The following is a 24,293-nucleotide window of genomic DNA, read 5'->3' as shown; positions in this document are numbered from 1 at the left end:
TTTGTAAGAAGCATGGAAAAAGCCAAATAGGTTGTATGTCCTTTAACATAGTAAGCCCTCTGGTTAATACTCATCACTGCCACAGTGGCATAATTTTTGACTCATTTTCAACTCTTGCAGTTGAAATAATTGTGCACTTTTCTCTGTCTCCTATTTCACTTTATTGTTATACCATTAATAGAAGCATTGATTTCTCCTGAGAGGAGGAGATTTCACTTGTTATAAGGTGTGCAGGTGTGTGACCACACACAGAGGAACATTGACACTCTGAAGCTTCTGTAGGAAAGTGGTGAAGATGCCGAAGTGCCATGAGGAATGGCTGTTGGAATCAGAGAATTTTAACCTAAAAAGGAGGATGTTAATGGGAAATTTAAAAATTATTCTTTATGATAACAGTGCAAACATTTGTTGAGGATTTCTTATATGACATTTCCATCTCACATAGTTCATAATGCCAGTTGAGGGATGAGTATTGAACATAGTTTGAAAGGTTTAGTAACTTGGTCAAGTCATACACATAGTGAATGGTGTGGCTAATATTGTAACCCAAATTTTATTATATTTCCAATATAACAATATACTGTTAAAATAATAAATAATAGATTCTCCCAAAATATGGAAGTAAAAAGATTCTCTCAATTTTCGTCCATCTAAGGTGACAAAAGCTTCCAGCACTTGGAGCAGGAAGATGCTAATGATACTGCAGTAATAAGCCTCTGCCTGCTGAGATGGTCAAAGGAAAAGTCATTTCTCTTGGGGGAATCTCTCCTCCCATGTTCTCTCTAGGGTGAAGGAAGCCTCCTATGTTGTGGCAACTAAGAACCATCTGGATAAGCCAATAATCGCTGTGTTTTCTAGCATAAGGGCGATGCTGCTTCAAGTTTCCGTGAAGAAAATCTCATCTACAACACCCTGGACCTCTTCCTTGCTGGAACAGAGACAACTTCAACCGCCCTGCGCTGGGGGCTGCTCTACATGGCCCTTAACCCCGAAATCCAAGGTGAGCTCATTAGTGGATGGGCCTAGGCCAGGTCAGTATGCTTCCATAAATTAGTTCATCTATAGGGAGTATTGGTTCACCCTCACCAATAAGAGGAACCTGAGGCTCACACAGCTTTAGGAACTTGCTGCAGGAATGTTGTTGAGCAAGAGTTTTCCACCTAATTTGTCTCACACCAGGGCCCACTTCCCACTCTCATACCTCCCTGAGAAGCTAATCTGGAGAGCCTAAGATAGCCGTTTTGATGCTGGTTATTTCATTCCTTAACTTAACCAGGCTCAAGGAGAGTTATGGAAAAACAGAATAATAGAACCACCTTTACTTTTTTCAGAAAAAGTCCAAGCTGAGATTGACAGGGTGCTTGGCCAATCACAACAGCCAAGCACGGCCGCTCGAGAGTCCATGCCCTACACCAACGCTGTCGTCCACGAGGTGCTGAGAATGGGGAATGTTATCCCTCTGAACGTGCCCCGGGAGGTGACAGTGGACACCACCCTGGCTGGATACCACCTGCCCAAGGTAATAAGGCCCCACTCGTAGTCTCAGGTCCCCAAGCTCATATTTTAAGTGGTGGGATTCTCACCTGGACAAGTGACATGTTTTCTTGTCTTAGCGAAACACCTAAATGCAGAGAGAGAGATATAATTACTGACCTAATACTGGATATTTTTCTTCATGTAGGATCTTCAGAACATTATCAAGTCAGTGGTAATTGATGTTCTGAAGGAGAACGGAAATTCCTGCGTCAAGCACGTTCAGGCAAAGGCTGAATTTTCTCTACTGTGAGATTTCTCATTCTTTTTACTGCATGATGTGCAGGCAGCAATTCTCCATCAGCCTTTGCCATGAATTCCTCTTCTTTGTCATGGGAGGGCTTCTGATAGGATAGTGACTTGTCAGATTTATTTTTGGAAAATTCTGCTTCACAATCCTGGGGCTATAGAACGTTAAAATATGAGGGACAGTTGAGACCTCCTGGGCCATCGCATTAAACTGGTGTTTCTAACATAATATCCCCACAGGTATTGCCTTGACTTACAGTCCCTTGATGGGACTACCTCACGAAAGAATCAATCCAAGCTTGTGCATATTAAATATCACAAAAGGAGAGAATTAATTAATGCTTTTTAAGGAGCAGTTATATACTATGAACTATACAGATTCTTTCAAAATGTCTTAATTCTCAATCATTCTCTTATCTTCATTTTACAAATTTGCATCAAGGCTCAGAGCTGATTGATCTTGTATAAGATCCCTTGGCTACAAAGTCACAAGAGCTGGGTTAAAAAAATAGAAGTGTTCTGATGCCCAGGTTCCATCTTTTTTGTACGACACCATGTTCTCACTCTGGAGTTGCTTCATTTGACTTGTTTTCTAAAGAGTCTTCCTGCAATTGTTTTCAGCAGGGCCCTATTAAATTCTCTCTCCTCACAAAGGCAATTCTGCTCTCTCTGCCCGTCACTCGTAGGATCTCAGCAAACAGCTCTCCTCTGCCCCATAGTGTCTCACCTGAACACTGCACGTATACAGTACCTTGCTTCCTCACCACCTTGGTCTATTTCTGTGAATCCAATCCAATCTGAGTCCTTTTTTGTGTATTGAACCTCATGTTGATCTTAAGGCAAAACTGGAAGAACTTCCCTTTGGGCTCATCTTGGTCACGGTCCCTGCAGCCCTAGGAAAAGCAGCTATTCCCGCAGTGATTGCATTTACTATTTTCTTGCTGGTTGACCATTTTATGGGTGAATTCTGAGGTGTAAATGATATTACAGGTGATCTTCATGTATTCGTAGCAATTAGTTAGCTCCAGAGAACCATCCTAGCTCAACAGACTGGTTCTACAAGACTTTTTTTCTGATGTAGTATTCTGTGAGGACTAGAACAAATCCCTGGGTGGGGAACTTGCAACTGGAAAATGACTACAAGACAGAAATTCTGCCCACAAGAGTGAAAGTCCTGAGCCCCAAGGACTTTGAACGCCAGCAGCTTTTGATTGCAGGAATTCCACAGGGCTACAGGAAATATCAACTCCCCTCTTGGGTCATGTGCACACCAGCACTCAGGAGAAAATAGCAGTGACCTCATAAGAGACTGGACCAGACCTACCTACTAATATGGGAAGGTCTCCTGCAGAGGCAGGGGGCGACTGGGGCTCATGGCAGGGACAAAGACCCTGGCACCAGCAGGTTTAGTGAGGATGCCCACAGGCCACCATGTAGAAAGTTATGGGAACAAGTGGTATGATTGAGAAACTGAAAGAGGCTTGATATAGCGGGAGGAGGCAGAAGGACCATGACTCAGATAGAGGGCAGGTGATGGGTCCTTAATAGAAGAGTGCTGGGAAACACTGGAGTGCATCTGTCAAGTTCCAGATACAGTGGATGGACAGCAGTGACAACCAAATCGTGTCCAGAGCTAACTCTGCTTTCCGTGTGTGAAGCACTTTGGAGGGGGGAGAGGATATAGAGTTGTAGATAGGCCTCCTGTAGGAGTGTGGACAACCAAGGTAGTACCTTGGACCAAGCAGTGGGGGACATAACATGGAGGTGATAGAATCGAGAGGAATTTCAAGGAAAAGTGACCAGCCTGGTGAAGGATGGGATGAAAGCAGAATGAGGGAAAGGGAGACACTAAGGAGGACTCCTGGGTTTCTTGCTGTGTACCGGGAAGGACAGTGATTCCTTTCACTGGGTGACCTGATTCTATCATTAACTCTTCTGTGGAATGTGCTAGATGATGAAGGGAAGAGAGTTAGAGAATCTTAGATGAATGAGACATTTTTCATCTTGGAGCAACTGGGTTGATTTTGGCTCAGAACTGCCTGCCCACTGTCACATTATTCTCTTATTGATGCACACACCTTCCCTCCCAGCTTCTACACTGACAAGTCCCTGAAGAGATCCATTGTGCACTCGAGTAGTCACACTTCCCTGATAAAATTCCCAGCAGACAATTTCAGTCCACCATTGTAAGCTGTCCCCATGGCAAAGAGAATGGTGCTAGGGACTGGCCTCAGAAGGTGGTGAGCTGGGGAGATGGAGGGAGTTCAGGGTGCTGTCAGCCCTGGAGCCTAGGCTCTGGGAGCGAGGGGACTGCCGTGCTCTGCACACATGTGTGTGTCATGTCTTGCCTGAGTCTCTTCTGCCTTCTCTAGGGCACTGTGGTCATGACCAACTTGACTGCGCTGCACAACGACCCCACAGAGTGGGCCACCCCTGACACCTTCAATCCAGAGCATTTTCTGGAGAATGGACAGTTTAAGAAAAGGGAATCTTTCCTGCCTTTTTCAATAGGTGAGTAACAAGAAATAGGAGTGTGGGGACCCAGAGTTCCTCTCTCTGCCCTTCCCTGCTCTTCTCCTTGTGATGCTTTGCTTTAGTTGGAATGTCTCCAGATAGCCCTACCCAGCATGACTCACTCTTGCCGCTGTTTGCACCTCAAGGTTCCCTAGGCTGTGCATCACCAAGACTCATGCCCTTACTTCCTAGGCCCTGGCTTGACTCTGATGGAGATTTCAGCTTCACGTTGTTCTCTCCTAGAAACTTGAGGGATAGGAGCTTAGCCTCTGCCTGTTACCCACAAAGAAGATTGGACACTCACCATCTTTAAGTTCAGTTCAGTTCAGTTCAGTCACTCAGTCGTGTCTGACTCTTTGCGACCCCATGAATCGCAGCATGCCAGGCCTCCCTGTCCATTACCATCTCCCAGAGTTCACTCAGACTCACGTCCATTGAGTCTGTGATGTCATCCAGCCATCTCATCCTCAGTCGTCCCCTTCTCCTGCCCCCAATCCCTCCCAGCATCAGTCTTTTCCAATGAGTCAACTCTTCGCATGAGGTGGCCAAAGTACTGGAGCTTTAGCATCATTCCTTCCAAAGAAATCCCAGGGTTGATCTCCTTCAGAATGGACTGGTTGGATCTCCTTGCAGTCCAAGGGACTCTCAAGAGTCTTCTCCAACACCACACTTCAAAAGCATCAATTCTTCGGTGTTCAGCCTTCTTCACAGTCCAACTCTCACATCCAACCATCTTTATTGAGCTTTAAATGTTCTGAGATCTTTTTAGGGCCTCCCACTCATAAAAATGTAAAGCTAATGCTGAGAAAGGGATGGGGGAGGCTGCTTCCTTAGCACTGTGGGCATCACAAGTGATTCTAAGTACCATGGACTTAAGTAGATGAGATTCTGCTCTGTAAGTTCTTCCTGAAGAGGTCCTTTCGCCTTTTTAAATGAGATGGTTAGATAAGCATCACCAACTCAAGGAACATGAATTTGAGCAAACTCCCAGAGATAGTGAAAGACAGGGAAGCCTGGTGTACCGCAGTATGTGGGGTCGCAAAGAGTCAGGCACAACTTAGTGACTGAACAACAACCACCACCCTTTACTTTTATATGGTGCATAACGTGAAATATGAATGAGAATGCAGAGAAAACTCTCTCTTTCTTGTTTCCCAGCCAGCCAGTTGGGTGCAGTTGGGTGTTTTACTCATAATATTGTAAAATGAGTAAGAAAAATTCTTTTTGTATACCAGATAAAGAGTTAGTTATGTTCACAGAGGATGAGATGGCTGGATGGCATCACTGACTTGATGGACGCGAGTCTGAGTGAACTCCAGGAGTTGGTGATGGACAGGGAGGCCTGGCGTGCTGCAATTCATGGGGTCGCAAAGAGTCGGACACGACTGAGTGACTGAACTGAACTGAACTGATGTTGTTGAGATCATTTCAAATTGTTTCCTAAGTCCTTATATCTATAAATGTTTCCCGAGCACCTGTTATGTCTCAGTTATGCAACCCTGTGAATATGACAATGATTAGGTAGAAAAAAGACCAGTGCCACTCTCGTGGACCATGTGTTCTAGTTTAACGTTACAAGGTTCAAATTCCAATCACCACACTGAAGATAAGGCTCAAAAGTGGAGCTTATCAGGGCCAACTATGGATCTACAGTCTTAAAGCTCACAGGGCACAACTAGAACTCAGGGTTAACCAGGTTTATCAAATACTAAAGCCTGTGCTCATCCTAGCAGTGTCTCCCCCCAAAAGTAGCTAAATGCTACAGTAAGTTGACACTTGAAATTCATAATAGTTTTCTTATCATTGCTGCTGCTGCTGCTAAGTCACTTCAGTCTTGTCTGACTCTGTGTGACCCATAGATGGCAACCCACCAGGCTCCTCCATCCCTGGGATTCTCCAGGCAAGAATGCTGGAGTGGGCTGCCATTCCCTTCTTCTTATCATTAAGTTAAATTAAATATAGACTGACTTTCTGTGACAGTATAGTTTTGCTGATCATGCCACAAAGGCACGGAAAGGGAGGGACTGGAATTTGAACCCACGTAGGAGTGATTCACAGCCCAGGCTTTCCTGCTGTAGGACACTGTCCTGCGTGTATCTGAACTGATTCTGATTAGATCTTCTGTGTCTTTCTTCCTCTGGTTCTGTGCTACCTTTGCTCACACTGGACAAGTAACTTTCTAATATGAAATCAGACACGAGATGTAGGAAAACCTTCCAGTCTCCCAGTCTACAAGAGCTTTATATTTCCTATCATGGTACAAGTTTTATTTTAACTATCATAATTATTCTTGCTTCACTGTTTTTTTTGTTGTTGTTGTTGCTCTTGTTATTGAGAGTTGTAACACATCCTTTTAATTACAGATTTCATTTGCAAGCAAATTATTTTATTTTATACTTACAGCAACCCAGTTATTAACAGTTAGGAAAGCAATTAGTAGCTCCTTTCTCAGTGAAAGGAAATAAGAATTAAGATAAGGTTTTTTCTCATCCAAGGTCATGTGCCTAAGGAATCGGCTTAAAATGGGTGAAGACTCAAGTTTCTGGTTTCTTTTTTAAAATTTTTGTTGAAGTATAGTTGATTTATAATATTGTATTGTATTGTAACTACAGAGGGTCATCTCAGTGACAGTGTGCAAGAAAATCTTTACAGAGATAGTGAGGAACTATGTCAAAGGTTAACAAGGGTTTTTTCTGGATTGGGGGATTACAAACATCTTTAATGTCTTTATACTTTTTTTTTTTTTTCCATTTTTGCAGTTAAACATGTATTACTTAGGGAGAAAGTAAGTTATTAAAACACCCTCAAGAGACATGATGGTAGAGACCAGTGTAGGGTGTTGTAGCCCAAGTTGGGGCAGAGGGCGTCAGGAAGGGGAGAGCTAGGGGAAGCCTGAAGCAGCGGGGATGGAATGGGGTCGGCCCTGCAAGGGGAGCCCTGGCAGGGAGATTCCCAGTCATGAAGGAGGGCAACAACACAGGGAAAAGGTGACTCATGCTTGAGAAACCTTGCTTTAACACTTACTTTCTTTTACTTTTCAACAATTTTTTTTGAAAATTGAAAGAGATAAACACAGAGTTTTGCTTTTGTCCTTTGCTAGTGGATTTTTGTAAGACTTTTGGCTCGACCACATTTATAGGTCAACCTTGGCCCTCACTTGTTTCTTCTGTGCCCTGTCCCTTCACCTTTGCTCACCTGTCTGACCCCTGAAGGCACTGAATGTGTGATTGTGGAATGAACTTGGAGGGCTTCTGTTACCCCAGGTGGCTATGATCAACTAAGCTGAGTACATAAAGGCCCAGGGCCAGGTAGGCCTGCGCTTTGCTCAGGTTTTGCAAGACGTGGTGGAAGATTTCCATCCTTGCTGACACAGACCACCTAACCAGATATCTCATATTTTTGTCTTTCAGGAAAGCGGATGTGCCTTGGAGAACAGTTGGCCAGGACTGAGTTGTTTATTTTTTTTACCTCACTTCTGCAAAAATTTACCTTCAGGCCACCAGAGAATGAAAAGTTGAGCCTGAAGTTCAGAGTTAGCTTGACCCTTGCCCCAGTCAGCCACCGGCTCTGTGCTGTTCCCCGAGGCTGAAGTTGTTGGGGCGGGGGAGTGAAGGAGAGCAGGAAGAGTAGGCCTGTCCCCGCTCAAGGCACGGGGCCTGCTCAGAAGTGAGGGAACAGCATCCAGGGCCTCTAGGACAGATCATAAGAACCGGACACAGAGGAAACTGCATTCAAGCTTTACCGTCTCCAGTGGGACCTTGAAGAAATCAGTTACATTGTGATTCCATTTTCATCCAGAAGATTTAAAGTGGACAATGATTCCTTCTCTAAAGGAAAAATTGCTGTAAAGATCAGAGGAAAGAATGGATTTTAAGTGGTTTGGAAATCATAAAGCACATCCTTAAAGTCATAGCTCTGATCTGCCTCCTTCTGTGTCCTTCCTTAGACAAGGACTTGCTTCTGGCTTGTTGAGATGGCCTGGGTCAAAGTGGTGCCAAATGGTGGATAAGAGTTAGAAGTTGGGCCCTGGGGCAGCCACTGACCTAGGCCAGAAAGGCCCTCAGGCTTGGTAGCACTGAGCAAGCTTATCCTGCTTCTCCCTCAGACTGGTCCCTGGGAAGTCAGCAGGGCAGGTAAATTCCTGATTGACAAATAGGGTTCTATGGAGAAGCAATTCCTCTGGTTTACCTAAGGAAACACTACCTTGGCCTTGGACAACAGGGCTAAGAAGAATGTGACCAAAATAAACTAAACCTGGAAGGCAGGTTTCAGAGAAGGCAATGGCACCCCACTCCGGTACTCTTGCCTGGAAAATCCCATGGATGGAGGAGCCTGGTAGGCTGCAGTCCATGGGGTCACTAGAGTCGGGCACGACTGAGTGACTTCACTTTCACTTTTCACTTTCATGCGTTGGAGAAGCAACGCACTCCAGTGTTCCTGCCTGGAGAATCCCAGGGACAGGGGAGCCTGGTGGGCTGCCGTCTATAGGGTCGCACAGAGTCGGACACGACTGAAGCGACTTAGCAGCAGCAGGAAGGCAGGTTTGGGGAACAAATGTGGAAATGTTTTCTGTCTTTTATGTGCCTCTTTACCTTAAATCCCCTCTTGGGCATTTATTCCCAAGCCCCATCTTGGGATAATGGTGGGTGTGATCTTTTCTTGAAAACTGATTGTCAGCTTTTGATTGACAAGTGGTCCCAGCCTTAACACAATGGATGAGCATTTTGCAGTGTGTATAGGAAGAACCTTTTTTCAAATGTGCATATCTATTATAAATTTTTGCTTTGCCATTGCCATCCATGGACAGAGGAGCCTGGCGGGCACAGTCTGTGGGGTCGCAAAGAGTCGGACATGACTGAGCGATTAACGCATACACACATTACCATAAAGTTTTTGTATAGCAATCTGCATAGCTGTAGACCAGCAACTTAGAGCAGTCATATATATTGCTTGCTGATCTCTTAATTCCAAATGCATTTTGAACACCCTGCATTTGTACTCTCTTCCCCTCCTGATTATTGTTTTATATCATATTTTAGATCTAATTGCTTGTGTATCTCTACACTGCTTTTTGTGGATGCAAGTGATTTTACTACCTTGTGAAAGTCCCTCAGTAGTGTCCGACTCTTTGCAACCCCATGGACTATACAATCCAGGGAATTCTCCAGGCCAGAATACCAGAGTGGGTAGCCTTTCCTTTCTCCAGGGGATCTTCCCAACCCAGGGATCGAACGCAGGTCTCCCGCTTTGGATTCTTTACCAGCTGAGCTACCAGGGAAGCCCCATTATGAACGTTTTTTACTACCTTCATCGTTTAACCTGCTCACTAGTTCAGGATCGGATAGACTCCTGCCTTTACTCTGTTTGCCTTTCCCATGCTTTACTGTTTCTATTTGTTGTCTTTTTATTCTGCCTGCAGAAGTTCCTTTAGGATTTGTTGTAAAACTAGTTTGGTGCCGAATTCTTTTAAATTTTTCTTTCGATTTCTCCATTAAATCTGAACATGAGCCTCTCTGAGTATTCTTGGTTGCAAGTTTTCCCCTTTCATCACCTTAAATAGGACATGCCACTCCCTTCTGACCTGCAGTTTCTGCTGAAAAATCATCTGATGATTTTATGGGAATTTTCTTGTATTTTATTTGTTGCTCTTAAAATTACCTTTTCATCTTTTTTTTTTTTTTTTTTCATTTTGATTATGATGTGTGTGTGTTCCTCCTTGAGTTAATCCTGTATAGGACTCTCTGGAATTTCTGGACTTGTTGACTGTTTGCTTTCCCAGGCTAGGGATTATTTTCAGTTATTATCTTTCAAATATTTTCTGAGGGTCTTTCTCTCTTCTGTTATCCTTATGGGACCCCTATAATGCGAATATTATAGTTGATGTTGTCCCAGAGGTCTCTTAAACTGCTCTCATTTCTTTTCATTTTTTTCCCCTTTATTCTGTTCCATAGCAGTGATTTGCACCACTCTGTCTTACAGCTCACTGATCCATTCTTTTGCAGCGTCTGGCCAACTCTTGATTCCTTGTAGTGTATTTTTCATGTCAGTTATTATATTCTTCAACTCTGCTTTTTTGTTCTTTATATTTTCTAAGTATTTTTTAAACTTCTAAGTTCTCACTCGGAATGTGAGACTGTGCATACATTCTCTTCCCGAGTTCTTTGATCACCTTTACGCTCATTACTCTGAACTTCTTTTCAGGTAGACTGCCTATCTCTACATCACTTAGTTCTTCTGTGATTTTATCTTGTTCTTTTGTCCCATATGTATTCCCCTGCCACCATATTAGTTTTTATATGTATGTGGTAGGTTTGTTATGCTTTTCAGTCTTGGAGATGTTACCCTCTGTAAGAGATGTCCTATGCACCTGAGCAGAGCCCTCCCCTCTCATCACCCAAGGGTCAGGAACAAATTGGTCCCAGGATAGGGTGTGGTGTACATGGTGGTTAACATGGGGCTTATATAAAATATAGTTGTAACTGTCTATCTATTTAAGATGATAACTTCACTTGCAAACAAATCTTTCTCTCCTCCCCCATTATCTGGTAATGTCACAACTTACATCTGTTTATATTGTGTATCCATTAATCAATATTTTATACTAGAATGAAAAATGATTTACCACCACTATAATAGTAATACGGAATTGTTTTTGTCTATATATATACATTTATCAATGAGTTTCATAATTTCTTTTTAATTTTTATTTTTACTTTATTTTACTTTACAATACTGTATTGGTTTTGCCATACATTGACATGAATCCACCACGGGTGTACATGCGATCCCAAACATGAACCCCCCTCCCACCTCCCTCCCCACAGCATCCCTCTGGGTCATCCCCATGCACCAGCCCCAAGCATGCTGTATCCTGCATCGGACATAGACTGGTGATTCGATTCTTACATGATAGTATACATGTTTCAATGCCATTCTCCCAAATCATCCCACCTTCTCCCTCTCCCTCTGAGTCCAGAAGTCTGCTCTACACATCTGTGTCTTTTTTGCTGTCTTGCATACAGGGTCATCATTGCCATCTTTCTAAATTACATATATATGTGTTAGTATACTGTATTGGTGTTTTTCTTTCTGGCTTACTTCACTCTGTATAATCGGCTCCAGTTTCATCCATCTCATTAGAACTGATTCAAATGTATTCTTTTTAAAGGCTGAGTAATACTTATTGTGTATATGTGCCACAGCTTTCTTATCCATTCATCTGCTGATGGACATCTAGGTTGTTTCCATGTCCTGGCTATTATAAACAGTGCTGCGATGAACATTGGGGTACATGTGTCTCTTTAATTTCTTATGCTCTTATGTTGTTTAATATCCTTCAGCTTTTATCTGTGAAAGTCTTTTGTTTCCTCTTCATTTTTGAAGGACAGCTTTGTCAGATATAGTATTCTTGGCTAGCAGGTTTTTTCCCTCTGCAGCATTTTAAATATATCATCACACTCCCTTCTAGAGGGCAAGATGAAAAATCTGCTTATAGTTTTATGGGGCTTCCCTTGTACATAACAAATCACTTTCTCTTTTGTTTCAAAATTCTGTTTAACCTTTTAGTAATTTGATTATAATGTGTCTTGGTGTGGGTCTTATTTTATTTGGTATCCTTTAGGATTCATGGACCTGAATGGCTGTTTCTTTTCCCAGGTTTGTGAAGTTTTCAGCTATTATTTCTTTGAATAAACTTCCCCTTTCTTTCTCCTCCTGTGCTGCTCCACTGTTTAGTTGCTCAGTCATGTCAGACTCTTTATGACCCCATAGACTGTAGGCCACCAGGCACCTCTGTCCATGGGGATTCTCCAGGCAAGAACACTGGTGTGGGTTTCCATACCCTCCTCCAGTGGATCTTCCCGACCCAGTAATCGAACCAGGGTCTTCTGCATTGCAGGCAGATTCTTTGCCAACTGACATACCAGGGAAGTCCCCTCCTCCTCCTGGGACTCTCTGAACTTTCTGTAAGTCCTTTAAGCTATCTTTTTTCCCTCTTTAACCCTCCTCTGATTTCCAACAGCCAGTCTTTTTGGTTTGTCAATGCTTTCTTCAGCTTGATTTATTGTTTCAAAGCCCATTAAAGTTTTTCAGTTCAGCTATTGTATTCTTCACTGCTGTAATTTCTGCTTAGTACTTTTTAAAATTTTCTGTGTGAAATTCTCACTTTGTTCATGCATTCCTCTTCAGTCCTTGGTGAGCATCTTTGTGACCATTATTCTGAATTCCCTGCCAGGTAAATCACCAATCTCCATTTTATTTGGATCAGTTTCTGGAAACTTGTTCATTTGGAACATACTTCCTTCTTTGCTTTTCTTGACCCTCTGTTGGTTTCTGCACATAGATAAAACACCCACCTCTCCCAGGCTTCATCGACTTTCCGTGCATAGTATGAGATAAACCTCACCAATTATTCTGGCCAGAGATTCTGAGTGCCTCTCAGACTATTGTGCTTGTCCAAACTTTCATCTTTGTTCTTACTGCCCCCCAGGAAAATAAAGTATGTCAAGTCCTCAGTGCCTCAAGAAAAGGTGACAAGTCAGTAGGTCAAATAACAGCTAGAAAAGTAGGGGCACTAAATGAGTAAACCAAGTCCTTCTCTAAGTGAGACATCAGAAGCTGGAGTTTATCACTCACTTGCCCTACAATGAACTTGGGTGGAGAACTGTGGCAAACTTCTGCACCCTCATTCAGACCAACCACTCTTTCAAATGGTTGCTTTGCTGTATTGCTCCCAGTTTCAGCTTCAGTTTCAGTTCAGTCACTTAGTCGTGTCCAACTCTTTGCGACCCTCTGAATCGTAGCACGCCAGGCCTCCCTGTTCATCACCAACTCCCGGAGTTCACTCAAACTCATGTCCATCGAGTCAGTGATGCCATCCAGCCATCTCATCCTCTGTCGTCCCCTTTTCCTCCTGCCCCTAATCCCTCCCAGCATCAGAGTCTTTTCCAATGAGTCAACTCTTCGCATGAGGTGGCCAAGTATTGGAGTTTCAGCTTTAGCATCATCCTTTTCAAAGAACACCCAGGGCTGATCTTTAGAATGGACTGGTTGGATCTCCTTGCAGTCCAAGGGACTCTCAAGAGTCTTCTCAATACCACAGTTCAAAAGCATCAATTCTTCAGTGCTCAGCTTTCTTCATAGTCCAACTCTCACATCCTTACATGACCACTGGAAAAACCATAGCCTTGACTAGACGGACCTTTATTGGCAAAGTAATGCCTCTGCTTTTCAATACACTATCTAGGGTCTTAGCAAATGTTGTATAATGTTAGGTTTCATAGGTGGGTTAAAAGCAGTCCCTTGGGTAGCAGCTGGAAAGTAGGGGTCTTGATGTGAAGTTCAACTCCCTCTAGGGAGAAGCTGGGAGTTTGATTTTATCACTGTTGCAGGCAGGGGAGGGTAGGAGCTGCATAAAGTGCATGCATCCCTGTTTAAACTCCCAGTAGACTGGTCATTGCCTGTCCTGTGGGCTCTCAGAGACAGGCAAGTTAGAAATCAGACCCTCAGGCAGCAACCGTAAGTCAGAGCACCAGTATGCAGTTTAACCCCACTAGTGTTGCTGAGAGCTGGGTTTTTTGGAGTGAGCTGAGTGCGATGGGAAAAGCATGCAGGGCCATTCAGAATTGTTGCCTTTTCTGTTAACCCTGGGGGACTAATGCAGGTCAGGCCCCATCTCCTCCCAAAGAAAGGCAAGTTAGACCCTTAGATTGCCAGCTGGAAAAGTGAGGACATTGACTGTATAGTTCAGCTCTTTCTGGGGAGAAGCTGGAGGCTTGGATTTTCACTGGAGCAAGCCAGTGAGAAACCACAGGAAATGCCCACATGCTGCTTTAAGCTCTGAAGCATAATTACCTACCCCAATATCCCCCAGATAATACCCATTAGCACCAGGTGGCTTCCCTGGTGGCTCAGTCAAGAATCTGCCTGCAATGTGGGAGACCTGGATTCGATCCCTGGAAGATCCCCTGGAGAAGGGAATGGCTACCCACTTGAGTATTCTTGCCTGGAGAATTCCATGGACAGAGGAGTATGGTGGGGTATCGTCCATGAGGCTGCGAAGAGTCGGACATGACTGAGCAACTAACACTTAACATTAGCTCCCAGACGCAGGCTGGTTAGAAGGCAAATCCTCAGACAGCAGTTGGGAAAGTCAGTGACATGAGCAGTCAAACCCCTTCCAGGATGCAGGTGGGACCTGAGTAGTATTGCCTGCTCACTCAGCACCTAGCCAAGGGGAAGGAGCTGGGCAAGTGCTGCACAGGTTTAAAACTACCTTATAGTTCCTTGAGGTCTTGGGGAACAAGCAAAGACCAGGCCCCATCAGCTCCCAGAGGATTAGAAGCCAGTCCTTCAGGTGGCAGCCATAAAAATTGGGATGCTAGATGTGTGGTCCGAACCCTTCACTCAAGTTGAAGCTGGTGGTTGACAGTTCCCTCCCAAATGCCAATTGTATGGCATGCTATTGATGATGAAGTTCATGGAAAGAGTGGCTCAGCCATTTCCACCTGTTTCAATGTGGGTATTTTCTTAGTCACCCAGTGTGTAGGAGTCTCTAGTTTTGTGAAGTTTACTGAATCTATGGGTGGAGGGTTGTTTGCCTATTCAGATACTCCTTCCAACACACCCTGCCCTGATCTCCTCAGAGCATCTTGAGAGTGGATTTCTAAATAAAACATTCTGTCCAGCATCAGCAATTCTAGTTCAGTTAGTGCATATTTACTGACTCTGGAAAACACTATGCCAAGTGTGATATGGCCAAAGACCTCAAATAACTTAGTGTAGCAGAACAGACGCATTTTTTAAAAAAGGTAGACTGCATTAAGGTCACTAGGAAAAAGACTTTGAAAGTTATAGAAAAAATAGATCTCTCATTTTATCTTGGAATTTCTGAGTTGAAACGAGACAAGTGATCTAATTTACAACTTTTAACCACTTATTGATAACAAGTTGTTGCAGCCTAGGTGGGTAAGGGAATGGAGCACGTCACCATGAAAACTAGTTTAAGGATCCAACCGTAGCTCTATACCTGAACATGTCACTGTGTGCAGGGTGATGCCTGGAAGTTTCACTTCATTATATTTTTGTTATCCCCTATAATCTGGAACCTCAGAGAGCTGTAGAGTATGTACACAAACCTAGATATCTAGAGTGAAGATATCTAAAGTGAAGTCACTCAGTCGTGTCTGACTCTTTGTGACCCCGTGGACTATAGCCAACCAGGCTCCTCCATCCATGGGATTCTCCAGGCAAGAATACTGGAGTGGGTTGTCATTTCCTTCTCCAGAGGATCTTCCCATCCTAGGGATCGAACCCTGGTCTCCTGCATTGCAGGCAGACGCTTTAACCTCTGAACCACCAGGAAAGCCAGAGATATCTAGAGTAGAGCTGTCCAATAGGATTTTCTTTGGTAACAGAAATGTTCTTAATCTGCACTGTCCCTCAGGCACATGGCGTTCTAGATAAGGAGTGGAGGGGGAGAACTAGGGAAAGCTTGCCCTTTCCTTTAGTAGGCACCCATCACCATTATTCACATCTCTTTGGCCAGAATGTAGTTAAATGGCCCACCCAGTTTTACAAACTAATCTGCTGTGCTGTGCTGAGTCACATCTGACTCTTTGTGACCTCACAGACTGCAGCCCTCCACAGGCTCCTCTGTCCATAGAATTTCCCAGGCAAGAAGACTGGAGTGGGTTGCCATTTCCTTCTCCAGAAGATCTTCCCGATCCAGGATCGAACCTGAACTCCTGCATTAGCAGGCAGATTCTTTACCCCTACCCCACATGGAAAGCCCCACAAAGGAATCTGGCAAGTAGTTAATCCATACCTCCTTCCCATGCATCCCCTATGGTAAATGTAACAAGCTAAAGTATGGGGTTCTGTGACTAAAGAAAGAAGAGAAGAATGAATATTAAAGGACAGTATCAGATTTTGCAAAAAAAGAAAATTCTAGAGTCCATGATAATGCAAATTGGGGACATAAATGATACATCAAAAATCACTTTTACACACCTCACTCACCAAAAAAATTCAAATGAAAAACAAAATTAGAATGAATGCGATTATTTTTTCTTTACCAGTCTAAATATTTAAGTTTTTATTTAGCAGCAAATAAATGTGCACTTGTACCCACTAAAAATACATATCAGACACAGAATCAGAAAGTTTATTTACTTAAAACATCTGAAAACCATACTGGACAATCATTTATTTAAAATAATATCCTAAATACTTACAAAAATAAATCCAGTATCACTTCTATTTTTTAAGTGTCAAAGTCTTTGCCATAGAAAATAGAAAGAACTTTTTATAAACTAAAAATTACATTTAAGATACATCAAGTTTAATAACTGCACACTATTTTCTTTTATGGTTGTGCTTTACAAATTTACTTCTTTGCAATGTACAGATTCACAATATGAATGTATGCATAAAACCACATGCATACATTTTTACATAGGAATGTTATTCATTACATACACATACAGAGAACCTAACACAGATAATATTGTGGCCTAAAAGCCATTCCATAGGGCCAGAGGTGTAGAAACAGGTATAGAAGTAGAAGTATTATTTGACATTCAACTTAGCACTCCAGTTATCAAAGATGATGACCTCTTAGCAAGGGATTCTCAGTTTAATGTTTCTAGATAAGACATTAATTCTTAATGTATCTTAAATCATTAGTTCAACAGTCTTCTTCATTGAAAAAATACAATGAACTTGAAATATTTTGTATTACATTAAGTTAAGCAGAGGATAAACATCATTGTCATATGTATACACACTTTTATTTTAAAAAGATACAGGAATTATTAATCTTAGAGAAAATGCTGAAAATTAAAGATCATTCCCAAAGTGGTTTTACTTTATAGTCACTGGGACATTCAGTTGCTTATCAAATAGATAAATGCTGAATTTCTCTTCCCTGGTAATATACACTCAAGCCTCACAACACAAACATGTATAAATCATGGTTCAAGATGAATATTTATAATGCTTTACCACCCACAGGGTGTCAATCTCACTATATTAACCAGATGTGGAAAAGACTCTCACTTCTGATCAGTTCCTGAATTTCCATATGATAATCATAATAATACAGAACTTTATGTTAGTAATTTATTAGTATAAATACATATTGAGCATGTTAAATTCTATCAACTAGAAAAGTGATAAATCACAAAATTTGCTTTCTCTCTAGGAAAAAGAATCTAGCCTCACATCCTTATTTAGAAATTGCATGAATTATTTAGAAATTTCAAATATAATAACTGCAAAATTATAAGCAATTGGACTGTGAAAATTCTAATTTATTGAAATTGATGTTTTACAACTGATTTCATTAAAAGGGAGCTTGAAGAGCTTCTGAAATTTCAGTTATAGCAAGTCGTAAACACTAAAGGAGCAGATGTCTTACACTGACCAAATGTACCAAAATGCTATAATACTTGGAAAATTTTAATTACATGCTAAAATAGTTTCATTTCACTAAAAGTCACAGGCAAGCAGAGACTATAAAAATATAGGAAAATGCAACCAAAGAACATAATTGCACCAGTAAAGAACACCAAAATCTAAGAGGTAGTCAAAAGAAGTAACCCTGATAAAACAAAATATCCTGGCAGATGCTCCCTAATCTCAGAGACCCAAATAGAGTATTAAATTCTTACATTTTCAGTGATTAGAAACATTTACTGGTATAGAATCTAAAAACCAAGTATCTGAGTAATACTGTAAATGGAACAATACTCGTATTTTCAAAAAAAAAAAGGCTAAGAGGCTAAGAATAAAATCTTTAACAGAGGTCTATAAGCCTACTAAGTCTGGCCTACTGCTGGTTTCTGCGAAGTTTTACTGAAATACAACCACACCTATTTTATTTACATATTGTGTCTGGTGGCTGCTTTTATACTTTCAGCTGAGATGAGTATTTGCAATAGATCATATGGCCCACAAAATCTAAAACATTTACTGAAATATTGACTATCTGTCCCTTTATGGAAAGTTTGCTGACCCCTGGTCTAGACATGTGCTGATCGGTAGTATAACTGTTGAACAGCTCTGCAAAAATTAACTGTGAATGTCACAACACAAGGTATTCAATTGAAAGGAATGTAAGATGCTGGTTACATCACAATTCAATTCCTTTTCATATCTGATAGTCCCAACATTTTTCTTTCTTTTTCTTTTTTTTTTTTTCATTTTTGTATTCTAACATCGAGTATTTCCAGGTTTTTATAAAAAGATTAAGTTTTCTACTGTCCAATGGAGGTTTCTGCATTTTATATCTGCACTGTCCAATACTGTAGCCACTAGCCACATGTGGCTATTGAGCACTTGAAATGCGGCTAGTGCAACCAAGGACCTGAATTTTTAATTGTAATCAATTTGCCATATCGTGGCTTTTGGTTACATTATTGGACAGCACAGATTTTACTCAAACTAAAATTCCAAAGTGTGACTCTTAAAAATGACTAAAAATAAGGGAGTAACACCTTTGAGAAAAAGAGCTTTGGGCAGAAATGAACTGAACACCATAAACTCAGCCCAAGACAGGTTTCTTAATTAGTAAACAAGGTAAAACTTATTCCAAATTGACCCTTCACTGTACACTCTCTTTTCAGTGAAGAGGTAAGCTACTAACTCATCTTTTTTTTTTTTTTTTTAGAAGCCCTCTTAATTTTTTGCTTAAAAACAATACTAATTTTATGCTTAAAAGTAATAATTGTAATCTTCATTAATTATATTAAAAATAGCGTGGACATTTCACACCAAGTATACTTTTCAGCTTGCTTCCTGTCAGAAAGCCATCTCTTAAGTCAAAAGTTCATTCCCTTAACATTTCAACCATGTTATATACAAGGCTTTGTTTATAGTAGGTACATATGAGAACTATGACCTTGTCTAAATCTGCAACATTTCCAAATAGTCACTTCTACTATGGAGAAGTCGTTGCAATACAGTCAAATCTTCCAAATGTTATTTTTTCATTACATGATAAAATATACCCATTCAATGACAGAATGAGAGGTCAGAGGTAATATCTGTGTATTTTTAGTCAAAAAATATAACTCTTGTATAGTTCTCCATGTGCCTACCTGTTCACTATTTTTACATGGACCAGAACAGTAGTCTTGAATTGCCTATAACTGATTACACATTGCAAATTAATTACTGCTACAATTGAGAACTTTAAAATATACAAAGTCAATTTGAAATAATATAATACTTTCCAAAGACAAATGTTTGAAATTTTACCTTATTATATCTTCCAATTACTCACATGTGCTCCTCCAGATAGCTACTTCCAAATTCTGTTTCCATATTAATCTGGCAAAATTGCATATATTTTGATTTTTAAAAAGCTGCTATCCAGAAACATACACTTCTTTTCAACCTTGCAGTTAGTTGAAAGATGCAAAACATTTTAAGGACACTTCTGTTTATGTGTTCTTATGCAGTTTAATCGGTTGTCGCAGCAGGAACTTTAACAGAGAGACTTCTTCTGGTGCTGGTGATGTGCCGCTGCTGTGCTAGGAAAGACCGGGCAGGAGCGCAGGCCCCTGTGTCTTTGCAAGCACCACTGCTGCTCACAAGTCTAGATTCCATCCCCAGTTTCTGGAATGCTAGACTCTGAACAAAAATAAACAAATAACATGATTATTTGTCTGCAAAGTGCTTTCCACCTATGCAAAATCATTTAATCCTCAAAACAATCCTCTAAAGCTGATGTTTTCCTCACTTCTTATAGAGAAAAAAAAAGAGTTCAGAAGCTAATCTGCACATGATAATACCCATTAAGATAGGAGAAAACCAGGGCATAAAACCCAGTTTCTCTATTTTAATCCATTACAGTTGAAATCTTTAAAAACAATAGCTTAAAATAATGTTCTAGAATTAAGCTTAATCATAACAACAACAAAAAAAGTTCCAAGGCAAACATTCGTGTCAGGCCAATATTCCAGCCACTATGAGCAGACACAGCACAAGAGAATAGCTCAGATCAATGGTTCCTGAAGTGTGGCCCGTGGATTAACACCTGCACCACTGGGAATTTAAAAGTGCAAATTATACTTATGGATTCTACCCAGACTGACTAACTAAGAACCTCTGCAGGCAAGTCCAATAATGTATTTTAACAAGTCTTCTGATGCATGCTGAAATTTTAGAACCACAGAATACTTCAAATTTACTATGGTCTAGCTATAAAGCTGTACATGACAAATTACCGTAGTTGTGGGCTGTGGCGTTCCTTACTAAGGAAAGTCATTACTCCTCTCTCACTAGACCACATTCCACAGTTACAGCTTCACTAGTAACTAGTACATAGTGTTAGTGTAAGTGTTAGTCACTCAGTTGTGCCCGACTCTCTGCGACTCCATGGACTGCAGCCCACCAGGCTTCTCTGTCCATGAGATTTTCCAGGCAAGGACACTGGAGTGGGTTGCCATTTCCTTCTCCAAAGCATGAGAGTGAAAAGTGAAAGTGAAGTCACTCAGTCATGCCCAACTCTTCGCGATCCCATGGACTGCAGCCTACCAGGCTCCTCCATCCATGGAGAATACCCAAAAGAACCATATACATCAAGAAATGCTACTCTTGAAAACATCCCACTAAGGATAATAAAATGCGTTTCAAATTATTTTATACTGTTTTCTTTGTTAGGACAGACAAACAATTCTTAAGAGCAGTGTCTGGACTAAAACAAATAAATACAATAAAGGACATACTGAGATCGGCTTTACGGATATTAAATGCTGAGCACTAGTAACACTTAATTTTGCATTATACAGATATTTGTATTTCCACAGAAACCCTGTATGCATAACATATTAACTGCTTTAGCTCAAATGAGGCAATCTTTAAAATGTTTATGAATTGTACGAATGCTTCATGTACATTAATTTAAAGGTTAGCGAGTAATGAAACCAATTTAGTGGTTTTGAAAAAGTCAGAATCAACTAAGGATGTGAAAATAAAATGTGAAGTAAATTTGTATTATGACCAGTTTTGTTTTTTTTTTAAATAAAAGAGACAAAATACCTGAGTGCAACCCACAGAGTCAGATTAACTTTGTTCAGTTATGCATAAACATGAGCATGAACTAATTCATACATGTTCTCATTTGTACTAATTCCTTCCATGGTTCATGGTCAAGATGTTTGACAAGCACGGTTCAAGACAGCTAATCGCTGGCTAAATTTCAACTCACCTTATTATACCAGGCAGAAACAATGAGTTTTTCTTCATAATCACGGAATTTTGCTACTTTACATTCACTCTGGAAAAAGATATGAGGACTATTTAAAATCCCAGGAATAAACCCTAACTGCTAAAAATGGATACTTTTTCATTATGCTCATGATCAAGAGAATGTGAAGAATGTGCTGGGAGGCACATACAGCAGACAAAATGTAAAGCTGAATCATGGGGAGTATATGCCCAACCCCTTTAGCAAAGAGTAAGACTGACTAATAAATCTAGGAACTTTACTGGGAGAACAGATACTGAACAACAACAACAGAAACTGAGCGATTCTATCTAGAGAAAAAAGTAACCACTGGCTTCAGTGACAAAACAGAGCTGCACCTGTGGAGGAGTCAAAACTAAGGAGAAAAGGGATGTAGGGAAAAATAACCCGAAAAGTCTTTTAAAATTTCCTGTAAAGCTTCAGCATCAATTGTTCTGTCTCAGTCCTTGCTGACTGTATACTAGGCTGGCTGTGGCGTCTGCCACCCTAGAGACTGACATTCATTTCTTAATTATTCTAGTATGGCGGATTTCGTAATCTTGTTGAGCACCAGATATAGTTGACTCACATAAACTGTTATAATCTAAAACATCTGAATGTTCCTACAGATGCTCATGAAACAAAAAGCGTACAGGAAACAAAGGCGGTAAGATGCTCTTCTGGATCACATGCACTCCAGGAGGACTGCCCAAGGAGAATGCAGACAGAATAACCTCTGCAATAAATACTAGCTTTCTGCCTTTACTTCTGCAGCATGTATATAGATATGCAGCCATAAATTAAAAGTCCATATGCAGGGTCTTAACTGAAGATTTCCTCAGAGCCCTGTATTAGAGGCATGGTTTTATCATCACAGCTGTTAGGGAGCTGCATGTCAAGCAAGACACTGGTGTACTCAGCTCATGGGCTTTCACTGGGAAGTGAATAATGAGAACAACTTAAGAGTTCAGCAATCATTCAGTTCAAGTCCCATTATTTTACAGATGAACAGACTGACGATTAGAGAGGAAGGTGATAACTTTAACATACATTAACACTAAAGCTGTAACCTTGGCCTCTGATTGATGTGATACTGAATGCTGCGGGTACAGAGATATAAGATACATCCCCTGTCCTCAAGACATTCCAACACATGTCATAAAGAAAAATGCTATTATGGAATGAATTCGTGAGTTCAAAGTACATGGAGTCACTAAGGAGAGATCCCTAACTGTGCCTAAGATAAAGAGGATATATTGAAACTGGATCCTGAAGAATGAATAGTATTTCTCCCAAGAGATGCCTCTATCTAGTGCTTTTTACAATGCCTGACATGGCCTGGACAAGCATTTATAGCAACTGCCACCATAACACTGGTATACATGCTAGATACTAAAGTCTTCAAGTCTTTAAATATTTTTACCACACTCTATCTAGCTCAGAAATAATATGAAGAAAATGATAAATGAATACACTTCCCTAAAACATAACCTTCCTAGTTGACTTACAGGGAGAAGAAAAGGGAAGAAGAATCTGGTTAACTGAGTACAGTACCTTTTAAAATAGATGAGCTTTGTTTCTTTTTTTAAAAAAAGAACTCTCATCCCTGCTTTGATTTTAAAAGGAGCATGATAGCAGAATGCTACTAGAAAGAAGGACTAGCCATATGACTGGCTGTTACAGACAGAGAGACATACAATGCAGCGGGGCACATGAGCTTGGAAAGGCCCATCTTGCGGGCTAGTGAGACGCTCTGTCATAACCATACTGAGTGCTAAAATGTGCTGCTCTTCTAAGTTCTTGTGAAACTTGATCATTAATGGAAAATGCTGACAGCAGTTAATTATCAGGATTATACAGAGTTAAGAGGGGATGCATGCATATGGAAATTTTACCTCCAGAATCTCAATTCTTCTCTCTTTCTCTGCCAACTGCTTTCTAAGTAGCATTATTTCAGCTGATGCTGGATTTAATTTGGGATCTAAAGTTTTTATTACCTGTTTAAAGGAAAACAAAACAAAACAAATCTTTTATGTTTACTTTGTCAAATACTGAAATATGAACACAGTCTATAAAATCAGAGTAAAGTGGAACATTATCCAGAAAGTGATCCAAGAGTTAACTGTAGAATAATAAAAATAACATTCTAAAGAAATTCAATATTAAAAACGTGAAGATACACATCCCCAAATCAAATTTCCTTTCTTCAAGACACAGTACTCAGAAATAGTTACTTAGCTTTATAAAGCTTTAGCACTGAAGCCTTGAAATAACCCTTTTAAACATTTATCTGACTTATATCAGATAAATTAAAATTTTTTTAAGTTTAATTAAAATTAATTCAATAATTATACAATCTGCTGAATATACACAGTTAAGAGTAATAGAAATTTCTTAGTTTACTAGGTGTTTTCCTACTGTGGTGGAAAGCCAACTCAGAAATATCAGGTGCAGTTACAAGCAAAAACAAGTTTCCAATAATAAGGTCATTTGTTTGACCTAATTACAAAACTATTTTAAAGGATTTAAAATTTACTGAAACTCCAATACTTTGGCCACCTGATGCGAAGAACTGACTCACTGGAAAAGACCCTGACACTGGGAAAGACTGAAGGCGGGAGAAGGGGACAACAGAGGATGAGATGGTTGGATGGCATCACTGACTTGATGGACATGGGTTTGAGCAAGCTCCAGGAGTTGGTGATAGACAGTGAAGCCTGGTGTGCTGCAGTCCACGGGGTTGCAAAGAATTGGACACGACTAAGCG

General features: G+C 40.8%; 2 protein-coding genes across 2 annotated transcripts in view; one reads left to right on the top strand and one right to left on the bottom strand.

The window, feature by feature from the left end:
• The window catches only part of LOC102191099 (cytochrome P450 2J2), a 32,723-nt gene extending 24,515 nt beyond the window's left edge, over positions 1-8,208 (top strand). The window contains 4 exon segments of the mRNA XM_018044796.1: positions 859-1,000; positions 1,332-1,519; positions 4,155-4,293; positions 7,707-8,208. Of these exon segments, the coding sequence (XP_017900285.1) occupies positions 859-1,000; positions 1,332-1,519; positions 4,155-4,293; positions 7,707-7,885 (648 nt within the window). The 3' untranslated portion in view covers positions 7,886-8,208.
• The window catches only part of HOOK1 (hook microtubule tethering protein 1), a 70,229-nt gene continuing 62,299 nt past the window's right edge, over positions 16,364-24,293 (bottom strand). Inside the window, exons 20-22 of the mRNA XM_018044771.1 lie at positions 23,422-23,523; positions 21,509-21,577; positions 16,364-19,929 (exon numbers count right to left, since the gene is read on the bottom strand). Of these exons, the coding sequence (XP_017900260.1) occupies positions 19,759-19,929; positions 21,509-21,577; positions 23,422-23,523 (342 nt within the window). The 3' untranslated portion in view covers positions 16,364-19,758. The remainder of the gene's footprint in view (positions 19,930-21,508; positions 21,578-23,421; positions 23,524-24,293) is intronic.

Source organism: Capra hircus, chromosome 3 (assembly GCF_001704415.2).
Source record: "Capra hircus breed San Clemente chromosome 3, ASM170441v1, whole genome shotgun sequence".
Taxonomy (NCBI): Eukaryota; Metazoa; Chordata; class Mammalia; order Artiodactyla; family Bovidae; genus Capra; species Capra hircus.
The sequence above is the reverse complement of the archived record's forward strand: the minus strand, read 5'-3'. Positions and strand labels throughout refer to the sequence as shown.